Raw genomic sequence first — 18,506 nt, 5'->3', positions numbered from 1 at the left:
GAGAGGGTCCCAGCCTGGAAAAGAGGAGACTAAGGGGGGATATGATAGAGGTCTATAAAATCATGAGTGATGTGGAGAAAGTGAATAAGGAAAAGTTATTTACTTGTTCCCATAATATAAGAACTAGGGGTCACCAAATGAAATTAATGGGCAGCAGGTTTAAAACAAATACAAGGAAGTTCTTCTTCATGCAGCGCACGGTCAACCTGTGGAACTCCCTGCCTGAGGAGGTTGTGAAGGCCAGGACTAGAACAGGGTTTAAAAGAGAACTGGATAAATTCATGGAGGTTAAGTCCATAAATGGCTATTAGCCAGGATGGGTAAGGAATGGTGTCCCTAGCCTCTGTTTGTCAGAGGATGGAGATGGATGGCAGGAGAGAGATCACTTGATCATTGCCTGTTAGGTTCACTCCCTCTGGGGCACCTGGCATTGGCCACTGTCAGTAGACAGATACTGGGCTGGATGGACCTTTGCTCTGACTCAGTACGGCCATTCTTATGTTCTTATGTACGTACACAAACCCCTGTGTGTTTGTGCTATTAAACGTAACACCCAACTCCCCTCCCCCCTTATCCGGCCCATCTCAGAGGTGCTGAACACAAACGCTCCCACGGACCCTTGGAGGCTGATGCTTCCGGAGGTTGCAGAGGCTGAGCTGAGCTGTGTTAGAATAGAGCTATTCAGGCTGCCTGTAAAGGCCTAGATTTTAAGAACTTAGGTGTATTTTTATCACTTAGCTAGTTACAGGGGTATAAAAACAAAGAATCAAAATCACCGTCTGCCTGTGTATGGGCCTTCTCTCACTAGGAGAGTCTGAATCATAGGATCATAGAAGGGACCTCAGGAGGTATCTAGTCCAACCCCCTGCTCAAAGCAGGACCAACCCCAACTAAATCATCCCAGCCAGGGCTTTGTCAAGCCGGGCCTTAAAAACCTCTAAGGAAGGAGATTCCACCCCCTCCCTAGGGAACCCATTCCAGTGCTTCACCACCCTCCTAGTGAAATAGTGTTTCCTAATATCCAGCCTAGACCTCCCCCACTGCAACTTGAGACCATTGCTGCTTGTTCTGTCATCTGCCACCACTGAGAACAGTCTAGACAAAAAATTCCAGCCTTGTGCAAAAGATCCATAAGGGGGTGGAGCAGAACAAAGGGGGCTGCAGTCATGAGAAATCCCCTAGTTACCAGCTGTGGTGGAACAAGGCCTGTCCCAGGGGAAGGGACGGGCCCAGACTAGGAGGAGGCTGGTCTGTCAAAGAAGCTTATTGGATCATCTCTGCGGGTGAGATTTGCCTGCATTTATTTTTCTGCTGTATTAGGCCTAGACTTGCGTGTTTTATTTTATTTTGCTTGGTAAGTCATGTTTGCCCACAGTCTTGGTTCATCGCTCTGCGGGGTCCGGGTGGGAAACAGGCAGCCGAAAGGGAAAATTGCGGGGTGTGTTTGGTTCTGCAGGGGTTAAATCGCTCCAAGGGCAGCAGGTGGGGGGGGGAGGGGGCGAGAAGACCGTACAGGAAGTGGACCCCAGGCAGGGCGGAAGTGGACCCGATGTGGCATCGGGACTGTAGCCCTAGACGACTTGCCCACAGTTGGGTGTGACGCTCTCGATGATCCGGGTGGGAAACACGAGGGGGAGGGTTCTGGGGTGTGGTGGGTCCCGCAGGATTTAAAGGGCGGTGGGTGAAACTGAGATTAACGCTCCAAACGGAGGGGCAGACAGCGGAAGTGGATCTCAGTGAGGGCAGAAGTAAACCGGAAGTGGAATCAACCCCTCTACCGTGTTCTTTAATGAGATCCCGGTCGGAAACAGGATCCAGGTTGGAAGGTTCCGGGCTGTGTTTGGGGCGGTATCAAAAAGGGGGTGAGTCCCCTTCCCCAGGCCAGAGGCGGTGGGGAGTTGATAGGTGGGGAGGGGAGAAAAGTGGGGGTGGGGGAAAGGAGGAGGGACAGAAATCCCACAAAAATGGTAAATACCCAAAGGGAAAAAATCAGAGACCAATTTCCCCGGGTGTTTCAATTACTTCTCTACATTGTTGGTTGATTTGCCCCAATGATTTTTATGCCGTGCCTTTTTCTCTCTTTTCCCCTTCTTCCCACGCTCGTCAGTATAAAAATATAACATTTGCATGGGGAACAAAATCCCAATTTACAGGAGAAAAAAATTTCAGAAAAAAATTAAATTTTTATAAAAGATATTGTTTTTGGGGGGGAGGGAAGTGTCCCAATTTTCGGGGATAAAATGACACTTTCATTGGGGAAAAAATTATGTTCTAAAAATAGCAAATTTACAGGAAAATATCTTTTTTTTTTCATGGGGAAAAAAGATAATTTTCGAAAAAGCAAATTTTAAAAAATCCTTGTAAGATGTTTGGAATATGACAAGGAGACTGAGAGAAGAGGGAAGTGATGGGAAATAGCACAAGTTTTTACCCAAACACATTTTTGTAAAAAGTCAGAAAGAGACAATTTTTCACACAAAGAAATTATTTAATTTTTAGACCAAAAAAAATCACTTTCTTTGAGCAATTCCAGCCGGCTGGAGCTGTCACGCTGGTCACTCAGACCGACTCCACCACCCACACGATGCTGAGGTGGGCTAGTGTTTCTCTTCGTGCTCAGTTAGGAAGAGGGATCAGATGCTGGGTTAATTACCCCACCTGGTCATGCTCCATAGGGAGGCGTTTCAATCACTCCAGAGAGACCAGGGAAATAACGCACAGGGGCGTGATATAGACTTCAGGAGGCCCCGGAGAAGGCATTTCCTGAGGGTAGGACCATGCCTAGTAGATTATTCCCTGCCGTACAGAGGGGTAGTTGGGTTTTGTAGGGTTCACAGGGACCTTCACGCCCATCATTTTCTTCTGCTGTCCCTCAAACCCTGTGAGGGTCTCCTCCTGTGGGGAATTCCCTCGTGGCTGCGTGGCTCTGGGTGTGAGGGACTCAGCGCCGCTGGCAGTGCTTAGACATGTGGTCCCTGCGTCCTGGGGTCTGGATTTTAATCTCTGCGTAGTGCAGGTTCTCGCTGTCTGCGGCCGCCTGGCTGCCCTGGCCCTGTGTTGGACAGAAACACAGTGAGGAGCCGTCACCCCACATCTGGCCTCTTAATTCTGGCCAATTTAAGCAGCTCCCAGGGAGCAAATCCCACAGTGTTACCCCAGATTGGAGGGCTGGGAGTCAGGACTCCTGGGTTCTCTCCCCAGCTCTGGGAAGGGAGTGGGGTCTAGCGGGGTAGAGCAGGGGGGGCTTGGAGCCAGGACTCCTGGTCTCTCTCCCAGCTCTAGGATGGGAGTGGTGTCTAGTGTTCACAGCAGAGGGGGCTCAGAGCCAGGACTCCTGGGTTCTCTCCCCACACTGTATTGTACCAGTCCTTATTGGCACCCGGAGACCAGACCCAAGCACTGGCTGGAACAGGGCCCAGCCTGCATTGTCTCACCTTTGGCTGCCGCTGGCGGGGCTGCGAGTGGGGCGGTGCTGCGGAAGAAGGGAGAAGGAAGGAACGTTAAAACGGAGGAGTGTGAGAGAGTCTGGGGTGAAGAGGGAAGCTGCAGAGATGTAGGGATGGGGGAAGAAGGAGGGAGAAGGAAGGATGGGGGGGGCATGGATATATGGACAGACAGCCCAGCATGGACCACAGCGGACAGAGGGCCGCTCGGGGGTGTTCAGTAGCAGAGGCCCTGGCCCATGGGGCCCAGGAGGTTAGCGGGGGGAAGGCTCCGGTTTGGTACCTCGGTGTCTCTTCAGGAGGAGGGTGGCCGCCAGGCCAAGGATGAGAAGGAGCCCCAGGGCGATGGTGACCTGGTACAGGAGCTCCCGGGCGCAGCTCCCTGAGGGGGCTGGTACTTTATCTGGGCGATGGAGAGGAGTGTTAGGGGATTCTCAGCCCCTGGAGCCAGCCAGTCCCCTGCCCTGGGGCTGGAGCGGGGGAAGCCCCCTGCCCCCATTCCCCACCTCACCTGTGTCACTCTGGTTTCTCCCCATCACCTGCAGCTCGGTGCCTGCTCCCGTCCCGCTCTCTCCCAGGTGGATGCTGATGTGACACTGGTAGAGACCAGAGTCCCGCAGCTCCAGCTCCGACAGGGTCAGCGTGGCCTCCCCTTTCTGGAGCAGATCCAGGTGTGACATACGGAGCCTCCCGCTGTAGAAGGGATGGGCAGAATCCAGCACGACTCCGGGCGCTCTGGTCCAGGTCACTTTGGCCACGCTGCCTTGTCTGTTCTCGAAGGAGCAGTTAAGTGTCATGGTCTCGCCGGGGGACGCTCGGAGGGCAGCAGGGCTCTGAAGGACTGTGAGACCTTTGTGAACCAGGGCAATAAACGTTATAGCAGCAAAGGAAAACTACGAGTGATACCAAACCACACCTCAGCCACCAGAAACCTTAGCAGCACGGAGATAAGGAGCTAAGGGGAAAGAATTGTGCGTCCGGCCCACCTTCCTATTGCTCACAACACTGTCGATCCCACACTGCACAGGGCTTTCACGTCCACCTCCAGCAGAGACCCCACATCAGCACTGCGATGTGCACGGCAGATGCTCACAGAGACACTAGCCATAAAATCCCTCAGGACAGTTACGTCCAAGGCAGATTGTGCAGAGTTGCAAAGCGACCTCACTAAACTGGGTGACTGGGCAACAAAATGGCTGATGAAACTCACTGGTGGTAAATGCAAAGTGATGCACATTGGAAAACAGAATCCCAACTATACATACAAAATGGTGGGGTCTAAATTAGCTGCTACCACTCAGGAGAGACCTTGGAGTCATTGTGGACAGTTCTCTGCAAACATCCACTCAATGTGCAGCGGCAGTGATCTAGATCTAGGGGTGGGGCAGATGGACAGAAGGACAGACAGAGATGGATCTAGAGATGGACAGAAGGACAGACAGAGATGGATCTAGGGATGGGGTAGGTGGTTGGGCAGACAGAGATGGATCTAGGGGTGGGGCAGCTGGACAGAAGGACAGACACGGATCTAGGGATGGGGTAGGTGGACAGAAGGACAGACAGAGATGGATCTAGAGATGGACAGAAGGATAGACAGAGATGGATCTAGGGATGGGGTAGGTGGATGGACAGACTCAGATGGATCTAGGGGTGGGGCAGGTGGACAGATTAAATTAGCCAGGATTTGCCGACATACCTGCTCCCCGGGTGGGGATGAGGAGGACAATGCAGAGGACGGGGCTCAGGACTGGCAGCAGCTCCATGGTCCCAGCTCTCTGGCCAGCTCCGCAGCCCAGCTCAGCTCAGCCTCAGCATCCTCCGGAAATGTCACCTCTGGGGGGCTGGTGGAAAGTTTTGTGGCCTACGCTTCTGAGATGGCTGCAGCGAGAGGCTGGGGATGAGGGCCGGATGGGGGTGTGTGTATGTGCATTCCTCTGGCCCCTGCTGGGAGGGGAGTGGGGTCTAGTGGTTAGAGCAAGAAGCGACGGGGGGCTGGGAGCCAGGACTCCTGGGTTCAGTCCTCAGTTCATTGTCGCATCTTGGGTCATGCTCCTTACCCTCTCTGTGATATTTTTTCATGAGGAATAACATTACTTTACATAAAGGAATTTTTGCTCAATATATTTTATTTTCACATACTGAGGTCTATTTATTTTTTGCAACACGTATCTCTTGCAATCACCGTATTCCTTCTAAAAAACCAAACATGCTCCAGACTGATTTTATCTGCTTTACACAGAAATGTTTTCTTTAGAATTTTGTTTTCTATTACTTTCTATGATTATGAGGAGAGGCTGAGGGAACTGGGATTGTTTAGTCTGCAGAAGAGAAGAGTGAGGGGGGATTTGATAGCTGCCTTCAACTTCCTGAAAGGGAGTTCTAAAGAGGATGGATCTAGACTGTTCTCAGTGGTATCCAATGACAGAACAAGGAGCAAATAGGGGATTTCTCATGACAGAAGCCCCCTTTGTTCTGCTCCACCCCCTTATGTATCTTTTGCACAAGGCGGGAATTTTTTGTCTAGACTGTTCTCAGTGGTGGCAGATGACAGAACAAGCAGCAATGGTCTCAAGTTGCAGTGGGGGAGGTTTAGGTTGGATATTCGGAAACACTATTTCACTAGGAGGGTGGTGAAGCACTGGAATGGGTTCCCTAGGGAGGGGGTGGAATCTCCTTCCTTAGAGGTTTTTAAGGTCAGGCTTGACAAAGCCCTGGCTGGGATGATTTAGTTGGGGTTGGTCCTGCTTTGAGCAGAGGGTTGGACTAGATACCTCTTGAGGTCCCTTCCAACCCTGAGATTCTATGATACGGCTGACTCTGTTGCAGCATTTAACGTTTATTTCTAAATGGAAAAATATTGTCCCACAAGGAATTAATCTTGAGAAATACTTTTCTTTAATGTTATTGTCAGGTCCAAGACATACAGGACAGATCCACAGCTGGTGTAAATAGGTGTTTCTGAGTTTATTCCAGTGGAGCTACTGCCGATTGACCCCAGCTGGGATCCCAGCAGCAGCCCTGCAGGGTGCACATTCCCCTCCCCGGACCCACCCACACCCCGGAGCCCGATGCCCAGAGCCACAGGCCATTTCCTGTACCAAGGAGAACTGTAACGGCAGCGGCCACTAGGGGGCGACAAAGCTCCCACGCTCCCATTGCTGCTGCACGGCCCCTTCGCTCGGTTCCCTGGGCCGAACGACCCACAGACAGAAGCAGAGGAGAGCGGAGACGCCCCGGCCCAGCAGGAGCCCCCGGCAGGCGGCTCAGAGTCCAGCGAAGTCTGACGGCTTCTGAACCAAGAACTGGGTGAATCCTGCCAGTGACCGGCCCCATGAGCGGCCAAATCAGAGACACCTGCCCCGGTGCCGGGCGCGGCTTGGAGCCAGCACTCACCGCGGGATCCACGAGGACACCTGGGAAACAGAACGAGAGCGTCACCGAACACGCTGGGGGGAAACGCTACGGGGATGGAGCCCTATAAATACCAGAGAGAGACTGATTCCACCGGGGATGGAATGCAGCCACCTCTGGGGTAGAACGTGGGGGCTGGTTATACAGGGACTCCTTGCCTGGTGCTGAGAAGTAGCTGGCTCTGGGGTGGGGCACTAGCTGGTTACATGGGGATCCCTCACACAGTGCTGGGAAGCAGCTGGCTCTGGGGTGGGGCAGGAGCTGGTTACATGGGCATCACTCACACAGTGCTGAGAAGCAGCTGGCTCCGGGGTCGGGCAGGGGCTGGTTACCAGCACGCATAATGATGCCATGTAACCATTTGGGACAGGAAGTGAAGGCGGAACCCGTGCAGAGCCGGTACCGTTCCAAGGCCGCAGGCTGAGGGTGATTCCCAGGGAGAAGAGAACGACGAGCGACAGGGAGATGACGGCTCGGTAAAAGAGGGGCCCCGAGTCCCAACAGAGCTCACGTTCCCCTGGAGCCCATAGACAATAGAAACGAGGGGTGAGGAGATTCCTGGACCAATGGCCCCTAGAGGGGACAGGCCCCGTGCCCCATTCCCCGTGCCCCATTCCCCGTCCCCCTGAGCCAGCCAGTTCATGCCCTGGGGCCGGATCGGAGCCGATGCCCCCTAGAGGGAAAGGCCCCGATTCCCACGGTCCCCAAGTCACCTCTGCCCATCACAGTCAGGGTGGTCCCGGTGCCCTTCTCCTGCTCGCTCTGCAGGTGGGTGATGTAGCAGTGGTAGAGATCTGAGTCCCTCTCCATCAGCTCCGACAGGGTCACCGTGGCCTCCGCCCGGCCCTGCTGGTCCCGCTGGCTCTGGGCCAGCCGCCCCTGGTAGAAGGGGTGGGCGGGATCCAGCATGACGGCCTCCGGGGAGCCCCGGACCCAGGTGACTTTTGTCCCGGTCTGGTTGCGGCTGTGGAAGGTGCAGCTCAGGGTGACGCTGCCCCCGGCTGGGATGCTCGCCGTGGGGGGCAGCTGCTGAACCCCGAGACCTAAAGGGAGAATGAGCCACATGACGGACACATGTCAGGGACTGCGCTGCTGTCATGGGGGGCTGGCTGCATCCATCTGTCCGTCCCCCTGGCCTTCCCGCAGCAGAGTCTGTGTGTCTATCATCTAGCGCTCAATCGCTCTACCCAGCCCGAGACCCGTCTGTCCTCAGCACTTTCCATCCATCCACCATCAGCTCTGTGCATCCGTCTGTCCTCAGCTCTGTCCATCTGTCCATCCATCCACTTGTTTATTGCCTGCCCCATCCAGCCATCCTCAGATCCATCTGTTCCTCTGTCCATCCACTCACCCACCCATTCTCAGCCCTGTCCGTCCACCCATCCATTCATCCTCAGCTCTCTCATCCATCCACCCATCTGACCTTATCTCCGTCCGTCCATCCATCCGCCTGTCTGTGCTCAGCTTCACCTCGCCATCCATCCACTGTCTGGCTGTCTTCAGCTCCATCCATCCATCTCTCCCTCCATCCATCCACCCTCAGCTCCGTCCAGCTGTCTTCAGCTCCATCCATCCACCCTCAGCTTTGTCCATCCCACTGTCCTCAGTTATTTGTCCTTCCCTCCTTCCATGCTGAGTTCTGTCCGTCTATCCATGCATCTGCCGCTAACCTGCACCACCCGTTCCCCTCCACACTCCACTACCCACGAGCCCCAGCCTGCAGCCCCGGGAAGCACACCGCATTTCAAGGCAACGCAAGGAACCGTGCGGACTTTAGAGCACTTAGGAGAGTCAAGCTTTAAAGAGGAAGCTGGTCTAAACCTTAACGATGATAAGCCAGACAGTCCTCTAGAATAAACCTGTCCATCCCCTGCAGTATTCCCCTATCTATCCATCCATCCATCCTCATACACCTCTCTCTCTAGCCATCCATCCATCCTCAAACACTCCCTCCATCTCTCTAGTTATCCATGCATCCCCATCCACCCCCTCCCTTTCTCCTTATCCATCCATCCCCATCCACCCCCTCCCTTTCTCCTTATCCATCCATCCCCAAACACCCCCCTCCATCTCGCTCCCTTTCCATCCATCCAGCTAGCATCCTCAGCTGTCTATGTATTCTGAGACCATCTCTCCATACCCTTATGGGAGGGAAGTGGGGGGTTACTGGGTTAGGGCAGGGGGAGGGAGTCCAGGACTCCTGGGTTCTATCTCTATTCCCCCCATAACTCTGAGCTTGCCTCACCAGCTGCTATCGAGGGGATGAGGAAGACGATGAAGCAGATGATGGTAGGGGCCAGCGGTCGCCCCATGCTCTCCGCAGGCTGGGAGCCACCCCAGGAGTCACAGACCGGGACTGTTGAGCAGACGAGACCCAGGGACGGCAAGTAACGGCTGCTCCGGAGTGAGCAGCCCGGATGCACGATGGAAACTCTTGTGGCTGGTGAGGGGGAGGCGCCTGCTCAGATACCAGGAGGTCACTGGGCCTGTGCGCAGGTGAGTGTGAAAGCAAAACTGACCAGGGGTGTTGCATTCAGCAGCAGGACGGGTTCATTTCTGCATCTCCAGGGTCCTCGGCCTCACTGATGCAGCCACTGGCTATAGGGCTCGGGAGCCCTGGTGTTGATGGTGTCTTTCTAGCTCTGTCGGTCCCAGACCCCTCTCACTGCCCCAAAATGATCCCCCCACTGGATCCCAGAGGGAGCTGCTGGCTCCAGGGACCACTGGAGGAGCTCAGGTATCCCAGGGGCAGCTGGGAGCTACATGTCGGTGACAGGATCATCGGGGAGTTTCCACGGTCAGGGCGGAGATCGGTGCTCGTGGGGAGCTGGAGGTGACGAGGATGCAAAGGGAAAATGTGCTGTGCAGGATGAAGAGAGAGAGCGTATTACTGGGAGGGGGTGGTGGACAGAGCTATATACAAATAGAGAGTGTGTTACAGACGGGTGGATGGACAGACGGACAGAGGGCTCCACCCCAAACAGATGGATGGAGTGGTGGGTGTATGGATGGAACCATGGATGGAGACAGGGTCATACCACAGACAGATGGACAATGACGGATGGATGGACAGAGCAATGGGTGGACGGATGGAGACAGGGCCTTCTCCGCAGACAGATGGACAGAATTAATTGCTGACAGACAGACCGAAGGCGCTGAGGACGGATTGATCCATCAATCCTGCCCTGTTCTACCCTCTTCCATCCACCTCCCCCACAATAAAACACATGGTGCCAAACCCGCTTACCATACAGACAGGCCAGCTGTCCCTCTGCTACATCCCAGGGCTGATGGGGAGCTATGGGGAGGTGGGGGGACCCTGTTCCCCCTTCTCCCAATTCACAGGCCACCCCATCTCTGAGTAGAGGGGAATCCCCCGCAGCTGTGGGCGGTCTGGGGTCCAAGACACAGGGAGGATCAGAGCTGATCCATCCCAGCAGGGGGCGCCCATGGTCACAGACACGTAATGGGATAGAGAATAAGACTGAGAATATCTTATTGCCCTTATATAAATCCATGGTATGCCCACATCTCGAATACTGGGTACAGATGTGGTCTCCTCACCTCAAAAAAGATATTCTAGCACTAGAAAAGGTTCAGAAAACGGCAACTAAAATGATTAGGGGTTTGGAGAGGGTCCCAGCCTGGAAAAGAGGAGACTAAGGGGGGATATGATAGAGGTCTATAAAATCATGAGTGATGTGGAGAAAGTGAATAAGGAAAAGTTATTTACTTGTTCCCATAATATAAGAACTAGGGGTCACCAAATGAAATTAATGGGCAGCAGGTTTAAAACAAATACAAGGAAGTTCTTCTTCATGCAGCGCACGGTCAACCTGTGGAACTCCCTGCCTGAGGAGGTTGTGAAGGCCAGGACTAGAACAGGGTTTAAAAGAGAACTGGATAAATTCATGGAGGTTAAGTCCATAAATGGCTATTAGCCAGGATGGGTAAGGAATGGTGTCCCTAGCCTCTGTTTGTCAGAGGATGGAGACGGATGGCAGGAGAGAGATCACTTGATCATTGCCTGTTAGGTTCACTCCCTCTGGGGCACCTGGCATTGGCCACTGTCAGTAGACAGATACTGGGCTGGATGGACCTTTGCTCTGACTCAGTACGGCCATTCTTATGTTCTTATGTACGTACACAAACCCCTGTGTGTTTGTGCTATTAAACGTAACACCCAACTCCCCTCCCCCCTTATCCGGCCCATCTCAGAGGTGCTGAACACAAACGCTCCCACGGACCCTTGGAGGCTGATGCTTCCGGAGGTTGCAGAGGCTGAGCTGAGCTGTGTTAGAATAGAGCTATTCAGGCTGCCTGTAAAGGCCTAGATTTTAAGAACTTAGGTGTATTTTTATCACTTAGCTAGTTACAGGGGTAAAAAACAAAGAATCAAAATCACCGTCTGCCTGTGTATGGGCCTTCTCTCACTAGGAGAGTCTGAATCATAGGATCATAGAAGGGACCTCAGGAGGTATCTAGTCCAACCCCCTGCTCAAAGCAGGACCAACCCCAACTAAATCATCCCAGCCAGGGCTTTGTCAAGCCTGGCCTTAAAAACCTCTAAGGAAGGAGATTCCACCACCTCCCTAGGGAACCCATTCCAGTGCTTCACCACCCTCCTAGTGAAATAGTGTTTCCTAATGTCCAACCTAAACCTCCCCCACTGCAACTTGAGACCATTGCTGCTTGTTCTGTCATCTGCCACCACTGAGAACAGTCTAGACAAAAAATTCCAGCCTTGTGCAAAAGATCCATAAGGGGGTGGAGCAGAACAAAGGGAGCTGCAGTCATGAGAAATCCCCTAGTTACCAGCTGTGGTGGAACAAGGCCTGTCCCGGGGGAAGGGACGGGCCCAGGCTAGGAGGAGGCTGGTCTGTCAAAGAAGCTTATTGGATCATCTCTGCGGGTGAGATTTGCCTGCATTTATTTTTCTGCTGTATTAGGCTTAGACTTACGTGTTTTATTTTGGTTTGCTTGGTAATTCATGTTTGCCCACAGTCTTGGTTCATCGCTCTGCGGGGTCCGGGTGGGAAACAGGCAGCCGAAAGGGAAAATTGCGGGGTGTGTTTGGTTCTGCAGGGGTTAAATCGCTCCAAGGGCAGCAGGTGGGGGGGGAGGGGGCGAGAAGACCGTACAGGAAGTGGACCCCAGGCAGGGCGGAAGTGGACCCGATGTGGCATCGGGACTGTAGCCCTAGACGACTTGCCCACAGTTGGGTGTGACGCTCTCGATGATCCGGGTGGGAAACACGAGGGGGAGGGTTCTGGGGTGTGGTGGGTCCGCAGGATTTAAAGGGCGGTGGGTGAAACTGAGATTAACGCTCCAAACGAAGGGGCAGACAGCGGAAGTGGATCTCAGTGAGGGCAGAAGTAAACCGGAAGTGGCATCAACCCCTCTACCGTGTTCTTTAATGAGATCCCGGTCGGAAACAGGATCCAGGTTGGAAGGTTCCGGGCTGTGTTTGGGGCGGTATCAGAAAGGGGGTGAGTCCCCTTCCCCAGGCCAGGGGCGGTGGGGAGTTGATAGGTGGGGAGGGGAAAAAGTGGGGGTGGGGGAAAGGAGGAGGGACAGAAATCCCACCAAAATGGTAAATACCCAAAGGGAAAAAATCAGAGACCAATTTCCCCGGGTGTTTCAATTACTTCTCTACATTGTTGGTTGATTTGCCCCAATGATTTTTATGCCGTGCCTCTTTCTCTCTTTTCCCCTTCTTCCCACGCTCGTCAGTATAAAAATATAACATTTGCATGGGGGACAAAATCCCAATTTACAGGAGAAAAAAATTTCAGAAAAAATTTAAATTTTTATAAAAGATATTGTTTTTGTGGGGGAGGGAAGTGTCCCAATTTTCGGGGATAAAATGACACTTTCATTGGGGAAAAAATTATGTTCTAAAAATAGCAAATTTACAGGAAAATATCTTTTTTTTTTCATGGGGAAAAAAGATGATTTTCAAAAAAGCAAATTTTAAAAAATCCTTGTAAGATGTTTGGAATATGACAAGGAGACTGAGAGAAGGGGGAAGTGATGGAGAAAAGCACAAGATTTTACCCAAACACATTTTTGTAAAAAGTCAGAAAGAGACAATTTTTCACACAAAGAAATTATTTAATTTTTAGACCAAAAAAAATCACTTTCTTTGAGCAATTCCAGCCGGCTGGAGCTGTCACGCTGGTCACTCAGACCGACTCCACCGCCGACAGGATGCTGAGGTGGGCTAGTGTTTCTCTTCGAGCTCAGTTAGGAAGAGGGACCAGATGCTGGGTTAATTACCCCACCTGGTCATGCTCCATAGGGCGGCGTTTCAATCACTCCAGAGAGGCCAGGGAAATAACACATAGGGACATGATATAGTTATACTTCAGGAGGCCCCAGAGAAGGCATTTCCTGAGGGTAGGACCATGCCCTAGTAGATTATTCCCTGCCGTACAGAGGGCTAGTTGGGTTTTGTTGGGGTTCACATGGACCTTCACGCCCATCATTTTCTTCTGCTGTCCCGCAAACCCTGTGAGGGTCTCCTCCTGTGGGAAATTCCCTCGTGGCTGCGTGGCTCTGGGTGTGAGGGACTCAGCACCGCTGGCAGTGCTTGGACGTGTGGTCCCTGCGTCCTGGGGTCTGGATTTTAATCTCTGCGTAGTGCAGGTTCTCGCTGTCTGCGGCCGCCTGGCTGCCCTGGCCCTGTGTTGGACAGACACACAGTGAGGAGCCGTCACCCCACATCTGGTCTCTTAATTCTGGCCAATTTAAGCAGCTCCCAGGGAGCAAATCCCACAGTGTTACCCCAGATTGGAGGGCTGGGAGTCAGGACTCCTGGGTTCTCTCCCCAGCTCTGGGAGGGGAGTGGGGTCTAGTGGGGTAGAGCAGGGGGGGCTCGGAGCCAGGACTCCTGGGTTCTCTCCCCACACTGTATTGTACCAGTCCTTATTGGCACCCGGAGACCAGACCCAAGCACTGGCTGGAACAGGGCCCAGCCTGCATTGTCTCACCTTTGGCTGCCGCTGGCGGGGCTGCGAGTGGGGCGGTGCTGCGGAAGAAGGGAGAAGGAAGGAACGTTAAAACGGAGGAGTGTGAGAGAGTCTGGGGTGAAGAGGGAAGCTGCAGAGATCTAGGGATGGGGGAAGAAGGAGGGAGAAGGAAGGATGGGGAGGGGAGGTGGATATATGGACAGACAGCCCAGCATGGACCACAGCGGACAGACGGCTGCTCGGGGGTGTTCAGTAGCAGAGGCCCTGGCCCGTGGGGCCCAGGAGGTTAGCGGGGGGAAGGCTCCGGTTTGGTACCTCGGTGTCTCTTCAGGAGGAGGGTGGCCGCCAGGCCAAGGATGAGAAGGAGCCCCAGGGCGATGGTGACCTGGTACAGGAGCTCCCGGGCGCAGCTCCCTGAGGGGGCTGGTACTTTATCTGGGCGATGGAGAGGAGCGTTAGGGGATTCTCAGCCCCTGGAGCCAGCCAGTCCCCTGCCCTGGGGCCGGAGCGGGGGAAGCCCCGTGCCCCCATTCCCCATCTCACCTGTGTCACTCTGGTTTCTCCCCATCACCTGCAGCTCGGTGCCTGCTCCCGTCCCGCTCTCTCCCCGGTGGATGCTGATCTGACACTGGTAGAGACCAGAGTCCCGCAGCTCCAGCTCCGACAGGGTCAGCGTGGCCTCCCCTTTCTGGAGCAGATCCAGGTGGGACATACGGAGCCGCCCGCTGTAGAAGGGATGGGCAGAATCCAGCACGACTCCGGGCGCTCTGGTCCAGGTCGCTTTGGCCTTGCTGCCTTGTCTGTTCTCGAAGGAGCAGTTAAGTGTCATGGTCTCGCCGGGGGACGCTCGGAGGGCAGCAGGGCTCTGAAGGACTGTGAGACCTTCGTGAACCAGGGCAATAAACGTTATAGCAGCAAAGGAAAACTACAACGAGTGGTACCGAACCACGCCTCAGCCACCCGAAGCCTTAGCAGCCGGAGATAAGCTAAGGGGAAAGAATTGTGCGTCCAGCCCACCTTCCTATTGCTCACAACACTGTCGATCACACACTGCACAGGGCTTTCACGTCCACCTCCAGCAGAGACCCAGCATCAGCACTGCTATTGCACGGCAGATGCTCACAGAGACGTTAAATGTAAAATCACTCAGGACAGTTACATCCAAAGCAGACTGCAAGGAATTACAAAGTGACCTCACTAAACTGGGTGACTGGGCAACAAAATGGCCGATGAAACTCACTGGTGGTAAATGCAAAGTCATGGACATTGGAAAACAGAATCCCAACTATACGTACAAAATGGTGGGGTCTAGATTAGCTGCTACTACTCAAGAGAGACCTTGGATAGTTCTCTGCAAACATCCACTCAATGTGCAGCGGCAGTGATCTAGATCTAGGGTTGGGGCAGATGGACAGAAGAACAGACAGAGATGGATCTAAGCATGGGGCAGATGGACAGAAGGACAGACACGGATCTAGGGGTGGGGCAGGTGGACGGATGGACAGACTCAGATGGATCTAGGGGTGGGGCAGGTGGATGGACAGACTCAGATGGATCTAGGGGTGGGGCAGGTGGACAGATTAAATTAGCCAGGATTTGCCGACATACCTGCTCCCCGGGTGAGGATGAGGAGGACAATGCAGAGGACGGGGCTCAGGGCTGGCAGCAGCTCCATGGTCCCCGGTCTCTGGCCAGCTCCGCAGCCCAGCTCAGCTCAGCCTCAGCATCCTCCGGAAATGTCACCTCTGGGGGGGCCGGTGGAAAGTTTTGTGGCCTGCGCTTCTGAGATGGCTGCAGCGAGAGGCTGGGGACGAGGGCCGGATGGGGGTGTGTGTATGTGCATTCCTCTGGCCCCTGCTGGGAGGGGAGTGGGGTCTAGTGGTTAGAGCAAGGGGAGACGGGGGGCTGAGCCAGGACTCCTAGGTTCAGTCCTCAGTTCATTGTCTCATCTTGGGTCATGCGCCTTACCCTCTCTGTGATATTTTTTCATGAGGAATAACCTTGGTTTAGATAAAGGAATTTTTGCTCAATATATTTTATTTTCGCATACTGAGGTGTATTTATTTTTTGCAACACGTATCTCTTGCAATCGGCGTCTTACTTCTAAACTACCAAACATGCTCCAGAGACTTTTTATCTGCTTTACACAGAAATGTTTTCTTTAGAATTTTGTTTTCTATTACGGCTGACTCCGTTGCAGCATTTAACTTTCATTTGTAAATGGAAAAATATTGTCCCACAAGGAATTAATCTTGAGAAATACTTTTCTTTAATGTTATTGTCAGGCCCAAGACATACAGGACAGATCCACAGCTGGTGTAAATAGGTGTTTCTGAGTTTATTCCAGTGGAGCTACTGCCGATTGACCCCAGCTGGGATCACAGCAGCAGCCCTGCAGGGTGCACATTCCCCTCCCCAGACCCACCTGCACCCCGGAGCCCGACGCCCAGAGCCACTGGCCATTTCCTGTACCAAGGAGAACTGTAACGGCAGCGGCCACTAGGGGGCGACAAAGCTCCCACGCTCCCATTGCTGCTGCACGGCCCCTTCGCTCGGTTCCCTGGGCCGAACGACCCACAGACAGACAGGGCCGCCCAGGGGGGGGGCAAAGGGGGCAATTTGCCCCGGGCGCCGCAGGGGCCCCCAAGAGAAGAGCGGACGCTCCCGCCTCCACCCCTCTCCTGGAGCCTCAGCGCATCAAGCGCCGAGTCTCCTCCGGGGCCCCTGAGCTCCGCCCCGCTCCGAGCGGCGTGGGGAAGGGGCGGGGCAGCTCCCTCCGCTCGGTGTGGAGCTCATAGCCCCGCCCCCTCACCACGCGGCTCTAAGCGGGGCGGGGCTCAGGCCCCGCCGGAGACGCGCTCGGGTAAGAGGCTGGGGCCGGGGCGGGGGGGGGGAGCGGGACCCGCCGCCGAAGCGCAGCCCGGTCTTCGGCGGCGGGGGGCCCCTTCTGTTCCGGGACCCGCCACCGAAGTGCCCCGAAGACCCGCGGCGGGGACCCCCCCCCGCCACCGAATTACCGCCGAAGACCGGGCTGCGCTTCGGCGGCGGGTCCCGCTTCGGCGGCAATTCGGCGGCGGGGGGCTCCCGCCGCGGGTCTTCGGGGCACTTTGGCGGCAGGTCCTGGAACGGAAGGGCCCCCCCACTGCCAAAGACCCCGAGCCCCCGGAATCCTCTGGGCGGCCCTGCAGACAGAAGCAGAGGAGAGCGGAGACACCCCGGCCCAGCAGGAGCCCCCGGCAGGTGGCTCAGAGTCCAGCGAAGTCTGACGGCTTCTGAACCCGGAGCTGGGAAAATCCTGCTGGTGACTGGCCCCCTGAGCGGCTAAATCAGAGACACCTGCCCCGGTGCCGAGCGCGGCTCGGAGCCAGCACCCACCGCGGGATCCACGGGGACGCCTGGGAAACATAACGAGAGCGTCACTGAACACACTGGGGGAAACGCTACGGGGATGGAGCCCTACAAATACCACAGAGAGACTGATTCCACCGGGGATGGAATGCAGCCACCTCTGGGGTAGAACGTGGGGGCTGGTTATACAGGGACCCCTCACCCAGCACTGAGACACGGCCCCTCTGGGGTGGGGTGCAGGGACTGTTTATACAGGGACCCCTTGCCCGGTGCTGAGAAGCAGCTGGCTCTGGGGTGGGGCAGGGGCTGGTTACCAGCACACGTAATGATGCCATGTAACCATTTGGGACAGGAAGTGAAGGCGGAACCCGTGCGGAGCCGGTACCGTTCCAAGGCCGCAGGCTGAGGATGATTCCCAGGGAGAAGAGAATGACGAGCGACAGGGAGATGACGGCTCGGTAAAAGAGGGGACCCGAGTCCTGACAGAGCTCACGTCCCCCTGGAGCCCCTAGACAATAGAAATGAGGGGTTAGGAGATTCCTGGACCAAAGGCCCCTAGAGGGGACAGGCTCCGTGACCCATTCCCACCTCCTGAGCCAGCCAGTCCCCCACCCTGGGATCGGATTGGCACCAGCATCCCATAGAGGGGGAAGTCCCCGTGCCCCCTTTCCCCACCTCACCTGTGTCACTCTGGTTTCTCCCCGTCACCAGCAGCTCGGTGCCTGCTCCCGTCCCGCTCTCTCCCCGGTGGATGCTGATGTGACACTGGTAGAGACCAGAGTCCCGCAGCTCCAGCTCCGACAGGGTCAGCGTGGCCTCCCCTTTCTGGAGCAGATCCAGGTGGGACACGCTGAGCCGCCCGCTGTAGAAGGGATGGGCAGAATCCAGCACGACTCCGGGCGCTCTGGTCCAGGTCGCTTTGACTACTCTGCCCTGTCTGATCTCAAAGGAGCAGCTGAGTGTCGCGGTCTCGCCGGGGGACGCTCGGAGGGCAGCAGGGCTCTGAAGGACTGTGAGACCTTCGTGAACCAGGGCAATAAACATTATAGCAGCAAAGGAAAACTACAACGAGTGGTATCAAGACACGCCTCAGCCACCCAAAGCCTTAGCAGCATGGAGATAAGGAGCTAAGGGGAAAGAATTGTGCATCCGGCCCACCTTCCTATTGCTCACAACACTGTCGTTCACACACTGCACAGGGCTTTCACGTCCACCTCCAGCAGAGACCCAGCATCAGCACTGCGATGTGCACGGCAGATGCTCACAGAGACGCTAGCCATAAAATCCCTCAGGACAGTTACGTCCAAGGCAGACTGCGCAGAGTTGCAAAGGG

At 54.9% G+C, this 18,506-nt stretch overlaps 3 protein-coding genes across 3 annotated transcripts in view; 1 reads left to right on the top strand and 2 right to left on the bottom strand.

Annotated features, from left to right (window-relative positions):
* Positions 1 to 2,920: 2,920 nt before the first annotated feature.
* Positions 2,921 to 9,166, bottom strand: LOC123345821. The gene is made up of 8 exons (XM_044982877.1): positions 9,100 to 9,166; positions 7,568 to 7,897; positions 7,258 to 7,371; positions 6,837 to 6,856; positions 3,955 to 4,336; positions 3,727 to 3,846; positions 3,435 to 3,472; positions 2,921 to 3,052 (listed from the first exon to the last, which is right to left on the bottom strand). Exons 1-8 carry the CDS (start codon positions 9,164 to 9,166, stop codon positions 2,942 to 2,944), a joined length of 1,182 nt encoding a protein of 393 aa, XP_044838812.1. The 3' UTR covers positions 2,921 to 2,941.
* Positions 9,031 to 18,506, top strand: part of LOC123345446 (antigen-presenting glycoprotein CD1d-like) — a 32,334-nt gene continuing 22,858 nt past the window's right edge. The window contains exon 1 of the mRNA XM_044982337.1: positions 9,031 to 9,350. The gene's annotated coding sequence lies outside the window, so the exon portion shown is untranslated. The remainder of the gene's footprint in view (positions 9,351 to 18,506) is intronic.
* LOC123345820 lies at positions 13,040 to 15,500 on the bottom strand. Its single transcript, XM_044982876.1, has 5 exons — positions 15,426 to 15,500; positions 14,369 to 14,750; positions 14,141 to 14,260; positions 13,847 to 13,884; positions 13,040 to 13,538 (listed from the first exon to the last, which is right to left on the bottom strand). Exons 1-5 carry the CDS (start codon positions 15,498 to 15,500, stop codon positions 13,428 to 13,430), a joined length of 726 nt encoding a protein of 241 aa, XP_044838811.1. The 3' UTR covers positions 13,040 to 13,427.

This window comes from Mauremys mutica, chromosome 12 (assembly GCF_020497125.1).
Source record: "Mauremys mutica isolate MM-2020 ecotype Southern chromosome 12, ASM2049712v1, whole genome shotgun sequence".
NCBI classification, from domain to species: Eukaryota; Metazoa; Chordata; order Testudines; family Geoemydidae; genus Mauremys; species Mauremys mutica.
Note: the sequence above shows the minus strand (reverse complement) of the source record. Positions and strands in the feature narration are given on the sequence as shown.